The 18,214-nt window shown below is 41.9% G+C and overlaps 1 protein-coding gene across 1 annotated transcript; it reads left to right on the top strand.

The window, feature by feature from the left end:
• The first annotated feature begins 6,590 nt into the window (after positions 1–6,590).
• On the top strand, positions 6,591–14,507 carry mesd (mesoderm development LRP chaperone). Its single transcript, XM_052512932.1, is given in 3 exon segments — positions 6,591–6,768; positions 7,414–7,646; positions 13,449–14,507. Coding segments are annotated over 3 exon segments (657 nt in total). The 5' UTR covers positions 6,591–6,609; the 3' UTR covers positions 13,714–14,507.
• Positions 14,508–18,214: the final 3,707 nt, after the last annotated feature.

Raw genomic sequence — 18,214 nt, 5'->3', positions numbered from 1 at the left:
TCTGAAACACATCTGAAACAATCTTTCACAACTAACATGTCGGTCGACAACAAGACATCAGTGAAAAATGAGTGTTGGGGATTCCAAACTGAAAGTCAGTTGTGCTCTCTCCCGCTACATATTCTGTATTGCCTAGTATCAGGAAGCAGAGAGGGTGTGGTCGCACTAAAACGGCTTGATTGTAGCGAAGTAGCAACGCAGGCAGCGAGGCAAAAAATGATAGCCTTCCGCTGAAATAATATGTAACTTTAAAACTGTGTTTACGGTCTATCTGGTTCGTCAATATAGAGCAAAAAATCCCGGCGCGCGTTCATCAAATGGTCCAATACGATTCCACAGTTGTCCCGGATAGTTGTTTGCTTTCCTGGTGAGTTTTATGGTCCGGATTTTAGGGCAGACTGCTCCCTCTGCCATGAGCCAGCCCTTCCCGAGGCCCCGACGTGGGTGCATTCGACTACCGGTATAAGGGCAAAGTTACACCCAAAACGCAGTTCTCCAAAATGACCGACAGTCCGCCCCGTATTTCATTTATTTGGTTACCTTAATTTCCCTTCTCAAAATCAATCAAAACGTGTGATACTCCGAGACCGCGCCGTTCTTACTTAAACAAATCCAAACTTATTTTACACTGCTCATATTGACTGCTATAACACAGCTGTTGGATTCTATTAGAATGAGTCGCGTCTTTACAGTGCGCTCATTTGGACTTTAATTGTGTGTTTCGTGTTTCCGCGCTTCACGAAGCATAGGATACGTTTCCACTTGGTGAGATGGAGCTATTAATAATAACCAACGATGTATATAAACCCTGGATTGCTGATGCTATGTATTGGCCATTGAGAGGCTTTGAAGGCTCTGTTCGGCCATATTGGCACTTCCCAGTACGGTCCTCCATAGGAAAGAATGGAATTCTACAGTATTTCAAGTAGAAATGACGTGTATTTAAGTATTGTTGTTGTTGTAGTGGGGACCGTAACATTAGCAATCTCAAAAAATTATACTTGAAGGATAAAAAATATATATATATATATTTGTATGTTTAGCTCACATAATATAATTAAAAAGTATGCATTAAGCATTAATACATGCCTTTCTATAGATTTCTATGTATTTTTTACAACGGTAGGGGTGTGCCAAGATGGAGGCATGGTGGCTTCAAAACAGCGCATCTAGTGCATCTATAAACTATTGGCAATAGCCAGTCTATTACACAGAATCAGCCAGTCTTATTTAACTCACAACCAATGACATTAGGCTAAGGGCAACAATGTATCAAAAAAATATATATTTGTCACATGTGCCGAATACAACAGGTGTAGAACTTAGAGTGAAATGCTTACTTCTAACAATGCTTTAAAAAACTACATTAAAATAAGTGTTACGTAAAAAATAGAAAAGGAAAGTAACAAATAATTAAACAGCAGCAGTAAAATGACAAGGGAGGCTATATACAGGGGGTACTGGTACAGAGACAATGTGCGTGGGCACCGGTTAGTTGTGGTAATTGAGGTAATATGTACATGTAGGTAGAGTGACTAAAGTGACTATGCATGGATTATAAACAGAGAGTAGCAGCAGCATAAAAGAGGGGTCTGGGTAGCCCTTTGATTAGCTGTTCGGGAGTCTTATTTTTATTTTTTATTTAACCTTTATTTAACTAGGCAAGTAAGTTAAGAACAAATTCTTATTTACAATGAATGCCTAAGAACAGTGGGTTAACTGACTTGTTCAGGGGAAGAAGGACAGATTTTTACCTTGTCAGCTCAAGGATTCAATCTAGCAATCTAGCAACCTTTCGGTTATTGGCCCAATGCTCTAACCACTAGGCTACCTGCCGCCCCTTATGGCTTGGGTGTAGAAGCTGTTACGAAAGCCTTTTGGACCTCAACTTGGCGCTCCGGTACCGCTTGCCGTGCGGTAGTAGGGAGAACAGTCTATGACTAGGGTGGCTGGAGTCTTTGACAATTCTGAGAGAATGTACTATAAAAATGTATTAAATTGTATTGAGACTATCTCGAAATGAGAGAAACAGAATGCAGAACTCATGTTCTGTACCATAACAGAAGCATATCATAGCCATTGATTCTTGCACTTTTTGAAGAGTTTGTTGGCCTATTTAATTTGAGTTTTAAAAATTGTTTTACTGACCACCTTTCTTAGGCCCAAATGGCCCAGGTGTCCCAAATGATACACTATTCCCTACATAGTGCACTACTTTTGACCAGGGCCTATAGGGCACTATATCCAGAATAAGGTACCATTTGTGATACAACGCAAATGGCACCACTCTTACAAATCTCGTCATCATATCTCCAGAACATTTTGGGCCTTTGAATACTTGACAAAGTTCTTTATTCCTTGAAAACTATGAAATACTATCCAGTACAGTTTGAGCAGGGTTGGTATCACAGCATCTCTTGAGAAATATATTTCTATATACTTCAATGAGACAATTAACTGAAATTAACTGAAGGAAAGTTATATATTTTTGTCATGTCAATCTTATTATTTACAGACCTACATTTGGGAATTAATATAATATAGATATGTTTATCACGCTGAAGGCTATGACTATTCTATATTTTTTTAATGTAAAAACAATATGAATTGAATGTTTTCTTGTTGTTGTCATTCTTGATATAGCTGATATCTCATCATGCTGGTTTCGTGCATTGTAGAAATACATGATAGTACATATATAGGTTTAATGTTATTTACTATGCACATTGTGCTAATGGATTTCAAAAATATATAAACCCTACTGCTGCCTTATGCTGTGCTCTGAATAGTCCAAGAGCCACAGTATTTACTATGGTCAGTGAAATCTGACTCTTCTCTCCTCAATGGTAGTGACATCACTGACATTGTCCACTCTGAAGACAGAGGGGGAAAGCTGGGATGTGAGGGAACCAATAGGAGAATGGAGAGAGGGACTAATACCTAACGAACTCTAACCAGTAGGCTTGAATGGTTGTGTACTGTCTGTTCACTGCAGTTACAAGAGCTGTGAGTCACAGAGAAGTAGAATACCTGTACTGTTTGTAAACATAGTGTTGTATATATTAGCTCTAGTATGATTGTGAATGATTCAAAAGAACCAAAACCAAGGAGTACGGTATGACTCAGCAAGTTGTATTCTATTCTATTCACAGCATACTTTCCTGAGTCCTAGAGTCAGATAACAAACAAGAAATACAATACATGAACCATCACAATGCAACACAGTGTGTGTGTGTGTGTGTGTGTGTGTGTGTGTGTGTGTGTGTGTGTGTGTGTGTGTGTGTGTGTGTGTGTGTGTGTGTGTGTGTGTGTGTGTGTGTGTGTGTGTGTGTGTGTGTGTGTGTGTGTGTGTGTGTGTGTGTGTGTGTGTGTGTGTGTGTGATCACTCTTCCCCAGAGTCCTATAGTTTTCTGTGTATACTCATCATAATTCAACATGAAATCTTTAAACACATATATAAATATTTCATTTTATGCTACACTATGGTCTCACTATCAGACAATAAGTGTGGCCCTTTTTGTCTGAGGAGGTAGTTTACTTTACTACAGGGAGGCTAAATAAGGAAATACAGTATTCAAGTCACTAACGGTATCCCACTCAACCCCCAGCCCATCTGAGCAGAGCTGTGTGTGTGTGTGTGTGTGTGTGTGTGTGTTTGTGCGTGCGTGTGAGACTGTCTATGTACGTGTGTGTGTGTGCGCCTGTGTGCGTGTGTTTATGCACGTGTGTTACACTGTGTCTGTGTACGTGTGTGTGACTGTGTGTGTGTATTGTGTGTCTTGGAAGAAGACAACCTAGCTTCTGCTGCTAAGGCCACAGGTTGTGCATTGTCAGTCTCTCTCACACACAGCTGCACAGGGCACGGTGCCATTGGGTGGAGTAGGCCGGAGAGGAAATGTTTCAGTTTATGTGGACTGGCCAGATCTCTGCTGAAGCACTACTGACCCCATGTACTGTGCTATAGAGGGGTGTGGTTAAATGCGGAAGACATTTCAGTTGAATGCATTCAGTTGTACAACTGACTAGGTATCCCCCTTTCCTTTCCTTTATAGCCTGCACACTACAGGAACATTTAAAAGAACAGGCATCCATCCAGTGAAGAGTGAAGTTGTAAGCTGAAGGGTTTGAATCATACAATGACACAATCATGGGGTGCCCAAGCATTGACAATAGTGGGTTGGACCCATAGAAATTGAATTATATTTGGTTGGACTTTTGTTGATATTTTCAATACTTATGGCTGTGTCTTGATATTTTATGTGCAAGTTGGACTGAGAAAACAGCACAGGGCACTGTTTTCTCTGTAAATATATACTTTTAATTTAAATATTTAATTTAAATAAGTAAATTAAGCAATAAGGATGTCATTTTCCTTAAAGTCAAGTTCTTTAGATGACTAATGTTACCCCCCACCCCCCAAAAAATACATAAATACATGTAATTTTGTTCTTGAAACATTTAATTGAAATACTGTGGAATTCCATTCATTCCTATGGAGGACTGCTTTTACTGAGGAGTGCCAATATGGCCGACCAGTGGCTTCAAGCCTCTCAATGGCAAATGTATAGATGGATTAGCTGACAACGTCACAAAAACCATGCTCATGCTTCAATTGGGCAGAAGTCCATGATTTGTTGTGATTCTGCATGTCCAGATAGCTACCAACAATGACAAGAAACTGCCATGTTGGGAATCGGAAGTGACTTGTTTAAGCTAGTTTGATCTTGTTCTTCATCTCATGTCTTGTGAGGTGTTGCCATATTAGCATTGACTAATTTCATGCCAATGCTAATATAGCAAAAATGTGCAGGCTAGCTAACCAACAACTGTACCAATGTATTTGATAGACAACAGTGGCATGTATTAATGGATTACAAGGGAAGCCAGGCTTCCCCCAAAAAATTACCAATAAAAAATATATAATTCTCCTTCAATTTGCAAGAGGCACAATTTATCTCATCAGAGAAAGCATCTGAGTGAGCGAAACAGCGCCTCTCCGTCTCTGTATGTGTAGCCCATATATCTGAGGCTGTCTAGTCAAAAAGAGTATGACATTGTTGCTGCCCATAGAATTGAATGCAAGAGAAGCCAGCGAGCATTTGGCCTCCCTTGATAAAAAAAAGTATTGAACAATAGCCCATCAGCATTGAGCTAAACTGAGTGAGCTCAACTGTGAATGGTCCTGGCGCACCAAAAAAAGGGAGGACAGTTTGGATTTGGCTTCACACCAATCACAACACATCAAGAGCAAAACATCCTTGACTGAAATCATTTGAATTGTTGAATCTCATTGTGTTGTTGTCATCCAGTGGCTAGCTAGCTAAAATTGTCCCTTTCCTAAATTAGCAATGGATGGAGATATCGATTTGGACTTGTGGTTTTACTTAATTCTCCATACTGGCCAATGATTATAATGCCGATTCTGATCCAACCATAAATGCATACATTGTGCCCTGGCCTGAGAGGATGGAAGTTCAATATGTAGCTAGATGTAGTAGGTTAATGTTAACTAGCTGGCTCATCATTGCCCATTGAAGCAAGTTAGGTGAGAAAGCATTTCAGCCAGGAAGCCGAGGACAACAAAAATAAAAGTGTGTATATGACAGTCATAGACCGTTTCATCAACATAAAAGAGAGGAGGAGTATTGCCGTTTCTCTACAAGTAGGGTGAATCAACATGTTTTTTCTACTTGCACGAACACACACACACACACACACACACACACACACACACACACACACACACACACACACACACACACACACACACACACACACACACACACACACACACACACACACACACACACACACACATCAGAACCATGGACAGCCACATCATATTCAGATTACGTTGATTGGACTACATTGTTTTTGGTATCTTTTAGTTGTCACTGTATTAGATTACAGAGGTGATTTGATGATGTTGAAATGTTGAAGTTGAAATGTTGGAATAGTGAAGGCAGCTCATTTTTTTCTTTGCGACTTGCAATAACTGTGGTTCTAAATCAGTAGTTGTTTAGTAGTCCGAAAATGTTGGAAACTGTAACTTGCTTGACCATGCTGTAAATCATGTTAGTTTGTTAGATGCAATATGTTTGTGGACTTCACAGGACAGAGGTTGCTCTCCGGTTGTGTGACGAAACAAAGGTGTAGTTGAATTTATTCTGCCGTTGTCCGTTGTTATTGTCTCGGCTTTAGGCTTATATATCACAGCGGCAAGGCATATGAACTAACAGGATTTATAGAGTAAACAACACAATTATCACAGCGTAGGTTGTAATACTTTTTAAAAAATCTGGCTTGGCTTTCCCAGTGATTTTACCCACACATAGCTACTGAGACAACAAGTGCTCATTGTGCAAATGCATTTATGTTTTCAATAAACATTGACTAAATATAGATGACATGTTTCAACAATCTAAGCCAACCCCGTCTGTTTTGCCCCATAGCTGAGCACACGTCGGTTTTGTTGCTAAACAACCAACCCCTCTATAGCAGTAGCAATCCAGGGTTTATACACGTGATTTTATTGTAACCAATTCCCTTTCCTTCGTCACGTCCTCCGAAGAAAGACTCTCAGCCAATCACCGTTCACCATCTGTAAGCATGGCGGCTGACTTCAGGTGGGGATGTGCTGTGCTTTTGCTCTGTACGTATTTGATATGTATTTTAGCAACGGACGGTCAAAATAACAAGCCCAAGAAGAAGAAAGATATCCGGGATTACAATGATGCTGATATGGCACGGCTTTTGGAAGAATGGGAGGTAAACAACACGTTTTTAATTCGGTTAATAGCTGCTTTTCAGTTACTCAGACAGCTGGCTAGCAACTCGGCTAACTAAATGGCCAATCAGAAAGCTAGCTAACTAACGTGCCCAAAATAATCCCCGTCTGATCACAATGATCTTCGATGCTTGCTAGATAGCTACTAGCCCCAAATTATTGCTCCTTCCTGATAAGGTATAGCTGTCATGCAGCATCATAGCTATAGCCAATTGTATTATATAACGTAACTAGCTAACCTTGACCTGCTAAGTTAGCTAACGTTATGTTGGTTAATGAGTGAACTCGCTAGCTAACCAGGAACTCATCCTGTTTCACGTGATATATTCTTTGCAGCTGGGTATTCATCCATCAATCGAATGTATCAGCAGATGTCATAGTGCTATACAGAAACCCAGCCTAAAACCCCAAACAGCAAGCAATGCTCTCCACACCAAACTTTCTTTGTCTTTCTAGCTAACTAGTTAATTAGGATAGCCAATTTACTATTCTGTTCCTATTTGAATGAATAGCTTTGCTGTTGCATTACTGAAGTACTGCATTACTGAAGTACCTGTAGTCAATGATATCATTCATTGTGTAATAGCTAGAACTCAGTCATATCTCTTCCTCCCCACTTCTTTCAGAAAGACGATGACATCGAGAGGAGGGCGACCTCCTGAGCACAGACGGTCCCCCCGCCTATCGACTTTTCCAAGGTGGATGCTTCCAAGCCTGAGGAGCTGCTGAAGATGTCGAAGAAAGGAAAAACTCTGATGGTGTTTGCCACGGTGGAGGGAGAGCCTACGGAGAAGGAAACTGAGGAGGTGACCAGTCTGTGGCAGAGCAGCCTCTTCAATGCCAATTTTGACATTCAGAGGTAGGCCTATACTTTAGTCTAATGCAGCATTTCTCAAACCTTTCCTATTGTATAATGGCCTGCAAACCTGCTGTGCTGGAGTGGGCACTATTTCACAGTTGGCCTAAGTCTGTACTACTAAGAACATTTTTATATGTAAACAAATAAATCACTACTAAATTATAACAAACCCTCCCAAGCTCTTCAAACTTTCTCTGTCATGCTGAGATAATCCATCTTTAGGATTATTTAGCATTTCAAAAATCATGTTGACTAACATCTGTTACCCACATTAGCTCTGTTGTCATATCCACAATAATCTTCAACCTGGCATTTCTGCTTTCCACAATCTGAGTCGTGGTGATAACCTTTCCAATGAAAGCTATGAAGTCAGTTTGATTTACTATCAGTGTCCTTTGACACAGCACAGTATGATTTTTAGGCCATATTGTCCAGCCCTATCTCTATTTATTTTTACAAAATATATATATATATATATTATATATTTCATTGTTTTGTATAAAATGTTCTCAAAATGGCTCTGTGCAGGTCAGTCAAATTCTTCCACATCGATTTCGAACAAACCATTTCTATATGGACCTCGCTTTATGCATGGGGGTATTGTCATGCTGAAACAGCAAAGGGCCTTCCCCAAACTGTTGCCACCAAGTTGGAAGCACAGAATTGTCTAGAATGTCATTGTATGCTATAGCGTTAAGTGTTCCCTGGAACTAAGGGGCCTAGCCCGAACCATGAAAAACAGCCCCAGACCATTCTTTCTCCACCAAACTTTACAGTTGGCACTATGCATTCGGTCAGGTAGCCTTCTCCTGGCATTCGCCAAACCCAGATTCTTCTGTCGGACTGCCAGATGGTGAAGCGTGATTCATCACTCCAGAGAACACGTGTACACTGCTCCAGAGTCCAATGACGTCAAGCTTTACACCACTCCAGCCAACGCTTGGAATTGTGTGTGGCTGCTCAGCCATGGAAACTTCCAATGGAGAGTTTCCATTATCAGAATGTTCCCCTGCTAAGCATGGCTTGCGTAGAATGTTAGCAGTCTATAATTTCCAATGAATCAGACTAGTTTGACTTTACCTCTTTCTTTATGGCATTGGTTAATGGGATAGGGTGTCACATCAAACACCACCACAATTTTCCACTTCGACATATCATTACTCTTATATATTACTCTTATATATTACTCTTGTTCCCTACCTTCACCCTCTTCATGCTCTCTGCACTGGAAGCACCACTGCTTTCAGTAGCATGGTCTCTTTTTCCTATTACTTTCCACTACAGACCATTCAGGTCCTTGAACCTCATCCTTCCGCTCCATATCATCAGAACGATCACATTCTAGTGCATCTGTAGCTTCTCCAACCTTCTCTCCATTTCCTTAATCGCTGCATCCTCAATACTCGCTGCCATCACTGCGCGTCGCTCCGAGTCTGGTTGGTTCCATCAAGTCACCATGTGTGGAAGGCTAATCCTCTCACCTGGCTGTGCTTCATAGCAGTTCATGAAGCTGCTGCTTCTTCCTTCCACAGTGGGAGAAGCTATACTGATATGCCTGGTGCCCTCCTTTCCACCTCTAGGCCCCTGGCATATATTTGGTATATTCTAGAGCTAGCACACCTGATTCTAATGGTCAACTAATCACCAAGCCAGTGACTACTAATTAAATCAGGTGTGCTAGTTTACAACCAAATAGTCCACTTTGACATCCAGAGGTAGGCTCTAATGTTAAAACGCGGTGAGCCTTAGTTCTGCTCCTGGAGAGACTGCCATCATTGACTGCTAGTTTTGTCCCATTTTAGTGTCATCACACCTGATTAAACTAATCAATTGATTCGTTTAATCAGGAGCTTCTCACCCCCCCCCCCTTAAAAGATTTAGATGCACTATTGTAAAGTGGCTGTTCCACTGGATGTCATAAGGTGAATGCACCAATTTGTAAGTCGCTCTGGATAAGAGCGTCTGCTAAATGACTTAAATGTAAATGAGCTGCAGTGAAATGTCTCCACACTTCAGATATTGCCCGTGGCATTTTCCTGTAAATATTAGGAAAAAATTAGTTTAAAAAACCCCAAATACAATTCCATGTACAGATAAATAGTTAAGCAGTTAGATTAAACAACTCCTTTTGTAAGATAAATGTTTTAAAATGAAATGTATGGAAACGGGTGAATTAACACTCCTCAGTTACCAGGCTCAAGCAAGCTAAAACCCACATGGTAGCAAAAATTAACTAGCAGAAATTGTTAACAAGTTAGAAATGATTTAAACACTTTTCTGTAGGCTACTATTTACTAGTTAACAAAAACTAATGTATGTCATATAAAATATATTCACCCCACCCAGCAATGTAATCAACCTACCAGAAAGCATGTACAGTTCAAGTCAGAAGTTTCCATACACTTAGGTTGGAGTCATTAAAACTCATTTTTTAACCACTCCACAAATTTCTTGTTAACAAACTATAGTTTTGGCAATCTGCTTTGTGCATGATACAAGACATTTTTCCAACAATTGTTTACAGACAGATAATTTCTAATTCACTGTATCACAATTCCAGTGGGTCAGAAGTTTACATACACTAAGTTGACTGTGCCTTTTAAACAGCTTGGAAAATTCCATAATGTCATGGCTTTAGAAGTTTCTGATAGGCTAATTGACATAATTTTACTCAATTGGAGGTGTACAAGTGGATGTGTACAAGTGGATGCATTTCAAGGCCTACCTTCAAACTCAGTGCCTCTTTGCTTGACATCATGGGAAAATCAATAGAAATCAGCCCCAAAAATTGTAGACCTCCACAAGTCTGGTTCATCCTTGGGAGCAATTTCCAAATGCCTGAAGGTACCACGTTCATCTGTACAAACAATAGTACGCAAGTATAAACACCATGGGTCCATGCAGCCATCATACCGCTCAGAGATGTCTGTTTTCTAGAGATGAACGTACTTTGGTGCGACAAGTGCAAATCAATCCCAGAACAACCGCAAAGGACCTTGTGAAGATGTTGGACGAAACGGGTACAAACTTATCTATATCCACAGTAAAATGAGTCCTATATCGGCATAACCTGAAAGGCCACACAGCGAGGAAGAAGCCACTGCTCCAAAACCATCTTAAAAAGACAGACTACGGTTTGCAACTTCACATGGGGACAAAGATCGTACTTTTGGAGAAATGTCCTCTTGTCTGATGAAACAAAAATGGAACTGTTTGGCCATAATGACCATCGTTATGTTTGGAGAAAAAGAGGGGAGGCTTGCAAGCCAAAGAACACCATCCCAAATGTGAAGCACAGGGGTGGCAGCATCATGTTGTGGGGGTGCTTTGCTGCAGGAGGGACTGGTGCACTTCACAAAATAGATGGCATCACGGAATATAATGTGGATATATTGAAGCAACATCTCAAGACATCAGTTAGGAAGTTAAAGCTTGGTCGCAAATGGGTCTTCCAAATAGACTATGACCCCAAGCATACTTCCAAAGTTGGTACAAAATAGCTTAAGGACATCAAAGTCAAGGTATTGGAGTGGCCATCACAAAGCCCTGACCTCAATCCTATAGACAATTTGTGGGCAGAACTGAAAAAAGCGTGTGCGAGCAAGGAGGCCTACAAACCTGACTCAGTTACACCAGCTCTATCAGGAGGAATGGGACAAAATTCACCCAACTTATTGTGGAAGGCTACCCAAAACATTTGACCCAAGTTAAACTATTTAAAGGCAATGCTACCAAATACTAATTGAGGGTAATGTGAACTTCTGACCCACTGGGAATGTGATGAAAGAAATAAAAGCTGAACTAAATAATTATCTCCTATTATTCAGACATTTCATATTCTTAAAATAAAGTGGTGATCCTAATTGACTTAAGACAGGGAATTCTTACTTGGATTAAATGTCAGGAATTGTGAAAAACTGAGCCAAATACACTGCTCAAAAAAAAAATAAAGGGAACACTTAAACAACACAATGTAACTCCAAGACGATCACGCTTCTGTGAAATCAAACTGTCCACTTAGGAAGCAACACTGACAATAAATTTCACATGCTGTTGTGCAAATGGAACAGACAACCGGTGGAAATTATAGGCAATTAGCAAGACACACCCAATAAAGGAGTGGTTCTGCAGGTGGGGACCACAGACCACTTCTCAGTTCCTATGCTTCCTGGCTGATGTTTTGGTCACTTTTGAATGCTGGCGGTGCTTTCACTCTCGTGGAAGCATGAGACTGAGTCTACAACCCACACAAGTGGCTCAGGTAGTGCAGCTCATCCAGGATGGAACATCACTGCGGGCTGTGGCAAGAAGGTTTGCTGTGTCTGTCAGCGTAGTGTCCAGAGCATGGAGGCGCTACCAGGAGACAGGCCAGTACATCAGGAGACGGAGGAGGCCGTAGGAGGGCAACAACCCAGCAGCAGGACCGCTACCTCTGTCTTTGTGCAAGGAGGAGCAGGAGGAGCACTGCCAGAGCCCTGCGAAATGACCTCCAGCAGGCCACAAATGTGCATGTGTCTGCTCAAACGGTCAGAAACAGACTCCATGAGGGTGGTATGAGGGCCCAACGTCCACAGGCGGGGGTTGTGCTTACAACCCAACACCGTGCAGGGCGTTTTTCATTTGCCAGAGAATACCAAGATTGGCAAATTGGCCACTGGCGCCCTGTGCTCTTCACAGATTAAAGCAGGTTCACACTGAGCGCATGTGACAGACGTGACAAGTCTGGAGATGCCGTGGAGAACGTTCTGCTGCCTGCAACATCCTCCAGCATGACCTGTTTGGTGGTGGGTCAGTCATGGTGTGGGGTGGCATTTCTTTGGCGGGGCCGCACAGCCCTTCATGTGCTCACCAGAGGTAGCCTGACTGCCATTAGGTACCGAGATGAGATCCTCAGACGCCTTGTGAGACCATATGCTGGTGCGGTTGGCCCTGGGTTCCTCCTAATGCAAGACAATGCTAGACCTCATGTGGCTGGAGTGTGTCAGCAGTTCCTGCAAGAGGAAGGCATTGATGCTATGGACTGGCCTGCCCGTTCCCAGACCTGAATCCAATTGAGCACATCTGAGACATCATGTCTCAGACTGTCCATGAGTTGGCGGATGCTTTAGTCCAGGTCTGAGAGGAGATCCCTCAGGAGACCATCCGCCACCTCATCAGGAGCATGCCCAGGCGTTGTAGGGAGGTCATACAGGCACGTGGAGGCCACACACACTACTGCGCCTCCTTTTGACTTGTTTTAAGGACATTACATCAATGTTGGATCAGCCTGTCGTGTGGTTTTCCACTTTAATTTTGAGTGAGACTCCAAATCCAGACCAGATTTGATTTCCATTGTTAATTTTTGTGTGATTTTGTAAAGAAAAAAGTATTTAATAAGAATATTTCATTCATTCAGATCTCGGATGTGTTATTTTAGTGTTTATTTTTTTTGAGCAGTGTACTTGGGTCCGACAGTGTAGTAGTGTGGGCATAATAGCATGACATTAGTGTGCAAGATCTTGAGAATCAGCTGTACATGTGATGGGAGAATGCACTGTGCATGCAGGGGGTTGCAATTCCATTGAATTGAGGATAGTTTAAACTTTTTTTGATGAATTTAAGAAAACTTCCCACGTTAACTTCCCAACCCTTTGCAACCCTGAACAAAGTCCACTAATACTCTATGTAACCAAACTAAATGTTGATAATATATTAGTTCATTATTGTAAAAAGTAAATGTCGTGTTTGCAGGTTTCTTTATTCCCAGATTTTAGACTTTGGCTAATGTCCCATGTTTGTCCCTCCTCTCCCCTTGTACTGTAGGTTTGTGGTGGGCTCCAACCGGGTCATCTTCATGCTGCGAGATGGCAGCTTCGCGTGGGAGGTCAAGGACTTCCTGGTGGCCCAGGAGCGCTGCGCAGAGGTCACCGTGGAAGGCCAGGTGTTCCCCGGGAAGGCCGCCAAGAAAGATGACAGCGCCAAGCAGCAGAACGAAGTGAACACCAAAAAGAAGGGCAAGAAGAAGTCGGAGGGCAAGAAACCCGACCTGGACGGCAACAGAGCGAGTAAAGACAAGGTTGAACTGTGATTGGCTGATGATGGAGAGAGAGATGGGATTGGCAGAACAATCACAAGGCCCGTCCAGACCAGCAACACCACCTAGCTTCTTTTACTTTAGTATTTGCAGATCTGAGGCCAATGGGTAGAAGGAAGATGCGTCTGACTACTACCTAGCCTTTCAATCAGGCTTTATGGAGCTGCTACAGATCTGCAGACACTGAGGTGGTAGAGGCTAGGGAAGGGACTTGGAGAGAGGTTCAACGGTGACTCAGCACAAGACAGTTTGTGGCACTGTGTACTCTTTCAAACCTATTAAAGTCAGGGTCAATGACTGACCTCAGAGCAGATGTTAAAGTGTAGCTTTGAGGTTTATGGTTTATTTTACACCTGTCACTGAGTCTGAAGGTCAAAATGTTAGTTTGTACAGCTTGTCGATGACTTGTCTCTTTTACAATGTGACATTTTTTATTTTGAAACAATTTCTGAATCCAACCAGTGCTTCAATATGACTTTTTGTCATTGTTTTCCAGTACATTTGTTAGAGGCATTGTATTTCATTATTCCAATAAAACATAAGTAATAAAAGGAAATTATTTGAGCACAAACTGATTTTCCTACCTGTGCCAAAACCACTGATTTAGTACTGCACAACACAGGTAATGAGTTCTATTTGGGACGCACACATAGATGACTGATTATTTTTGATTGTTGATTTCTTGTATTCACCTTCAATAATACAGTTGAGTTCAGTATTGACTTGTAGCATACAATTGCAGTGGTCACGTTGTACATGGATCTTCAATAAATGACAGAATAAAAGGATTTTCTTTGTCAGTCCTGTTAAGTTAATGGGTTGCTTTTTGGGGGAGTAATATGTGTGAACGGAGACATTCCCTCTGTTCGTCCTCTTACTATTTTCCTCCTCTTTCCATTTCTCACACTTCTTATTCTGGCGTGGCTGTCTGACACATCCCTGAAGGGGGGGTTGAACAAATTCGTCTTGGAAGGAGCAACAAATGTTGAGTCCACTGCGTTATGGGGCTATCTGCCTGTCCCTCCAGACTCATAGCCCCATAATGTGGTGGACTCAACATGACTGCCTGTCCCTACAGACTCATAGCCCCATAATGTGGTGGACTCAACATGACTGCCTGTCCCTCCAGACTCATAGCCCCATAATGTGGTGGACTCAACATGACTGCCTGTCCCTCCAGACTCATAGCCCCATAATGTGGTGGACTCAACATGACTGCCTGTCCCTCCAGACTCATAGCCCCATAATGTGGTGGACTCAACATGACTGCCTGTCCCTCCAGACTCATAGCCCCATAATGTGGTGGACTCAACATGACTGCCTGTCCCTACAGACTCATAGCCCCATAATGTGGTGGACTCAACATGACTGCCTGTCCCTCCAGACTCATAGCCCCATAATGTGGTGGACTCAACATGACTGCCTGTCCCTCCAGACTCATAGCCCCATAATGTGGTGGACTCAACATGACTGCCTGTCCCTCCAGACTCATAGCCCCATAATGTGGTGGACTCAACATGACTGCCTGTCCCTACAGACTCATAGCCCCATAATGTGGTGGACTCAACATGACTGCCTGTCCCTCCAGACTCATAGCCCCATAATGTGGTGGACTCAACATGACTGCCTGTCCCTACAGACTCATAGCCCCATAATGCGGTGGACTCAACATGACTGCCTGTCCCTCCAGACTCATAGCCCCTTAATGTGGTGGACTCAACATGACTGCCTGTCCCTCCAGACTCATAGCCCCATAACGCAGTGGACTCTACATGACTATCTGCCTGTTCCTACAGACTCATAGCCCCATAACGCAGTGGACTCTACATGACTATCTGCCTGTCCCTACAGACTCATAGCCCCATAACGTGGTGGACTCTACGCCTGTCCCTACAGACTCATAGCCCCTTAATGTGGTGGACTCAACATGACTGCCTGTCCCTCCAGACTCATAGCCCCATAACGCAGTGGACTCTACATGACTATCTGCCTGTCCCTCCAGACTCATAGCCCCATAACGCAGTGGACTCTACATGACTATCTGCCTGTTCCTACAGACTCATAGCCCCATAACGTGGTGGACTCTACGCCTGTCCCTACAGACTCATAGCCCCATAACTCAGTGGACTCTACATGACTATCTGCCTGTTCCTACAGACTCATAGCCCCATAACGCAGTGGACTCTACATGACTATCTGCCTGTCCCTACAGACTCATAGCCCCATAACGCGGTGGACTCTACATGACTATCTGCCTGTCCCTACAGACTCATAGCCCCATAACGTGGTGGACTCTACGCCTGTCCCTACAGACTCATAGCCCCATAATGTGGTGGACTTGTATTGTCATGTTCCTGTATATCCCCATACATGACTCCAGGTGGACTGGAAATAATGGGATGTTGTATAGATGTCAATCAGTTCAGCATTAAGCTGCTATAACCAAGACACGTTCTGTTAGTATTGTTGTGGATATAATACTTGGGTTAAGCTGGATTCAATCAGTTCAGCATTAAGCTGCTATAACCAAGACACGTTCTGTTAGTATTGTTCTGATATAATACTTGGGCTGGATTCAATCAGTTCAGCATTAAGCTGCTATAACCAAGACACGTTCTGTTAGTATTGTTGTGATATAATACTTGGGCTGGATTCAATCAGTTCAGCATTAAGCTGCTATAACCAAGACACGTTCTGTTAGTATTGTTCTGATATAATACTTGGGCTGGATTCAATCAGTTCAGCATTAAGCTGCTATAACCAAGACACGTTCTGTTAGTATTGTTGTGATATAATACTTGGGCTGGATTCAATCAGTTCAGCATTAAGCTGCTATAACCAAGACACGTTCTGTTAGTATTATTATTCTGATTTAATATTGGGCGTCTGATTTTTTCCTTCATGTAAGCCAACAGAGCCCCATCCTTGTGATGTTTTACAGTTTTAGAGGGTTACTGAGGTCCAGAGCTGGAGGCCTCCACTTAACTAGTCCTCTCTAGCGCTCTCTCTCTCTCAGCATGTGAGCATAGCTCAGCATTCCACAATGATTTATAATGGGCCTGGGAGCCACACCCTTTACGCTGTGCTCACACACGCACACAAAGGAACCAGCACATGAGAACCAACGGGGCTGGAGCCAACCATTGCCCCTTGCTGATAGTAATTCCAACCTGCAGACCCCATTAACTTCTCCAATAATGCTGCTAGGATAGCAACCCAAATGGCACCCTGTTACCTAGTGCACTACTTTTGACCAGGGCTCATTGGGAATAGGGTGCCATTTGGGACAACCCCAAACCAAAGTGTCTGTTCAAATGTGTAGGCTAATGGTTGAAATGTGGAACTGATGTGTTTCTTGGTTCAAACAATAATTGAATAACAGGTAGTAGAACATGAGAAATGTATTACTGCAACGTTAACTGGTGTTTCTGTGCAGAAAGCCTTTATTGGGCTTCACACACACAGGCTTATAAATTCACTTATTCATTTATTTATGTACAAAAGTCATTCAAACATTTTAAGTCATGAGATTGAATTACTTTACAAGCCCAAGTCATGTATAATACATCACATCCATTTAGTGTAGGGTTAAAACAAAACATTGCGGTAACTAGGATGATATTATGCCATAGCAGTGTTTAGTAGGATTGTTTTAAATGTTATAGTATTATTATTCTTACATACAATTCAGGACCAGAATACAGTACAACTCAAAAGATGTCCCTTGTAGATTTTGTTCAATTATGTCTGTACAATAAATAAGTATAAAATATATCTCTGTTATCAATCTGAGGAATTTTTAAAAACACATTTAAACATAGAAAACACTAACAACTATCACGTCCGAAAAAAGACCAGCTATTTCGGGCGAAGGGAAACGTTTATCAGATTCTTGCCAGATTTGAAGAAAAATCGCCAATTTAGAATCAATATATAAATTGCTTAAATAACATTTAAAGTTTTGATTTGGGAGTATTGTCTAAGACCAGATAGCACTTTAGAAGTGACCAAAAAATGTCCTTGGATATATTCAGGATAATTTTGAGGTTTCTTTACATACTGGTATGTTTAATAAAACAGACCGATGGACCACAAACGTTGATATGAACAGTTATATGAAACCAAACATTACACAATATCAAGTAAGCGATCAAGAGCCCTCACATAAAACACAGGGAAACAGCTTCTCTGGAATGGAATCTTCCGGACAGATGGACTAAATGTCTGCACCTGCTTTTTATCCAGTAGAAGGGTAAATATATCTCATAATGTACCTATACGTTTTTTATGTTCATCTTAAAAAGGCCCAATGCAGCTGTTTTTACCTCAATATCAAATAATTTTTGGGTAACAATTAAGTGATTGTTTTGAATTAAAATGGTCAAAAAGTAATACAAATAGCTTCTTAATTAACAAAGAGCAATTTCTGAAGCAAGGATTTAGCTAGGACTGGCTGGGTGTGGTCTAGCTGTAATTGGCAGAGAGGTTTGTAACT

This window comes from Oncorhynchus keta, unplaced genomic scaffold (assembly GCF_023373465.1).
Source record: "Oncorhynchus keta strain PuntledgeMale-10-30-2019 unplaced genomic scaffold, Oket_V2 Un_contig_9580_pilon_pilon, whole genome shotgun sequence".
NCBI classification, from domain to species: Eukaryota; Metazoa; Chordata; class Actinopteri; order Salmoniformes; family Salmonidae; genus Oncorhynchus; species Oncorhynchus keta.
This window is presented reverse-complemented; position numbering and strand designations above follow the sequence as displayed.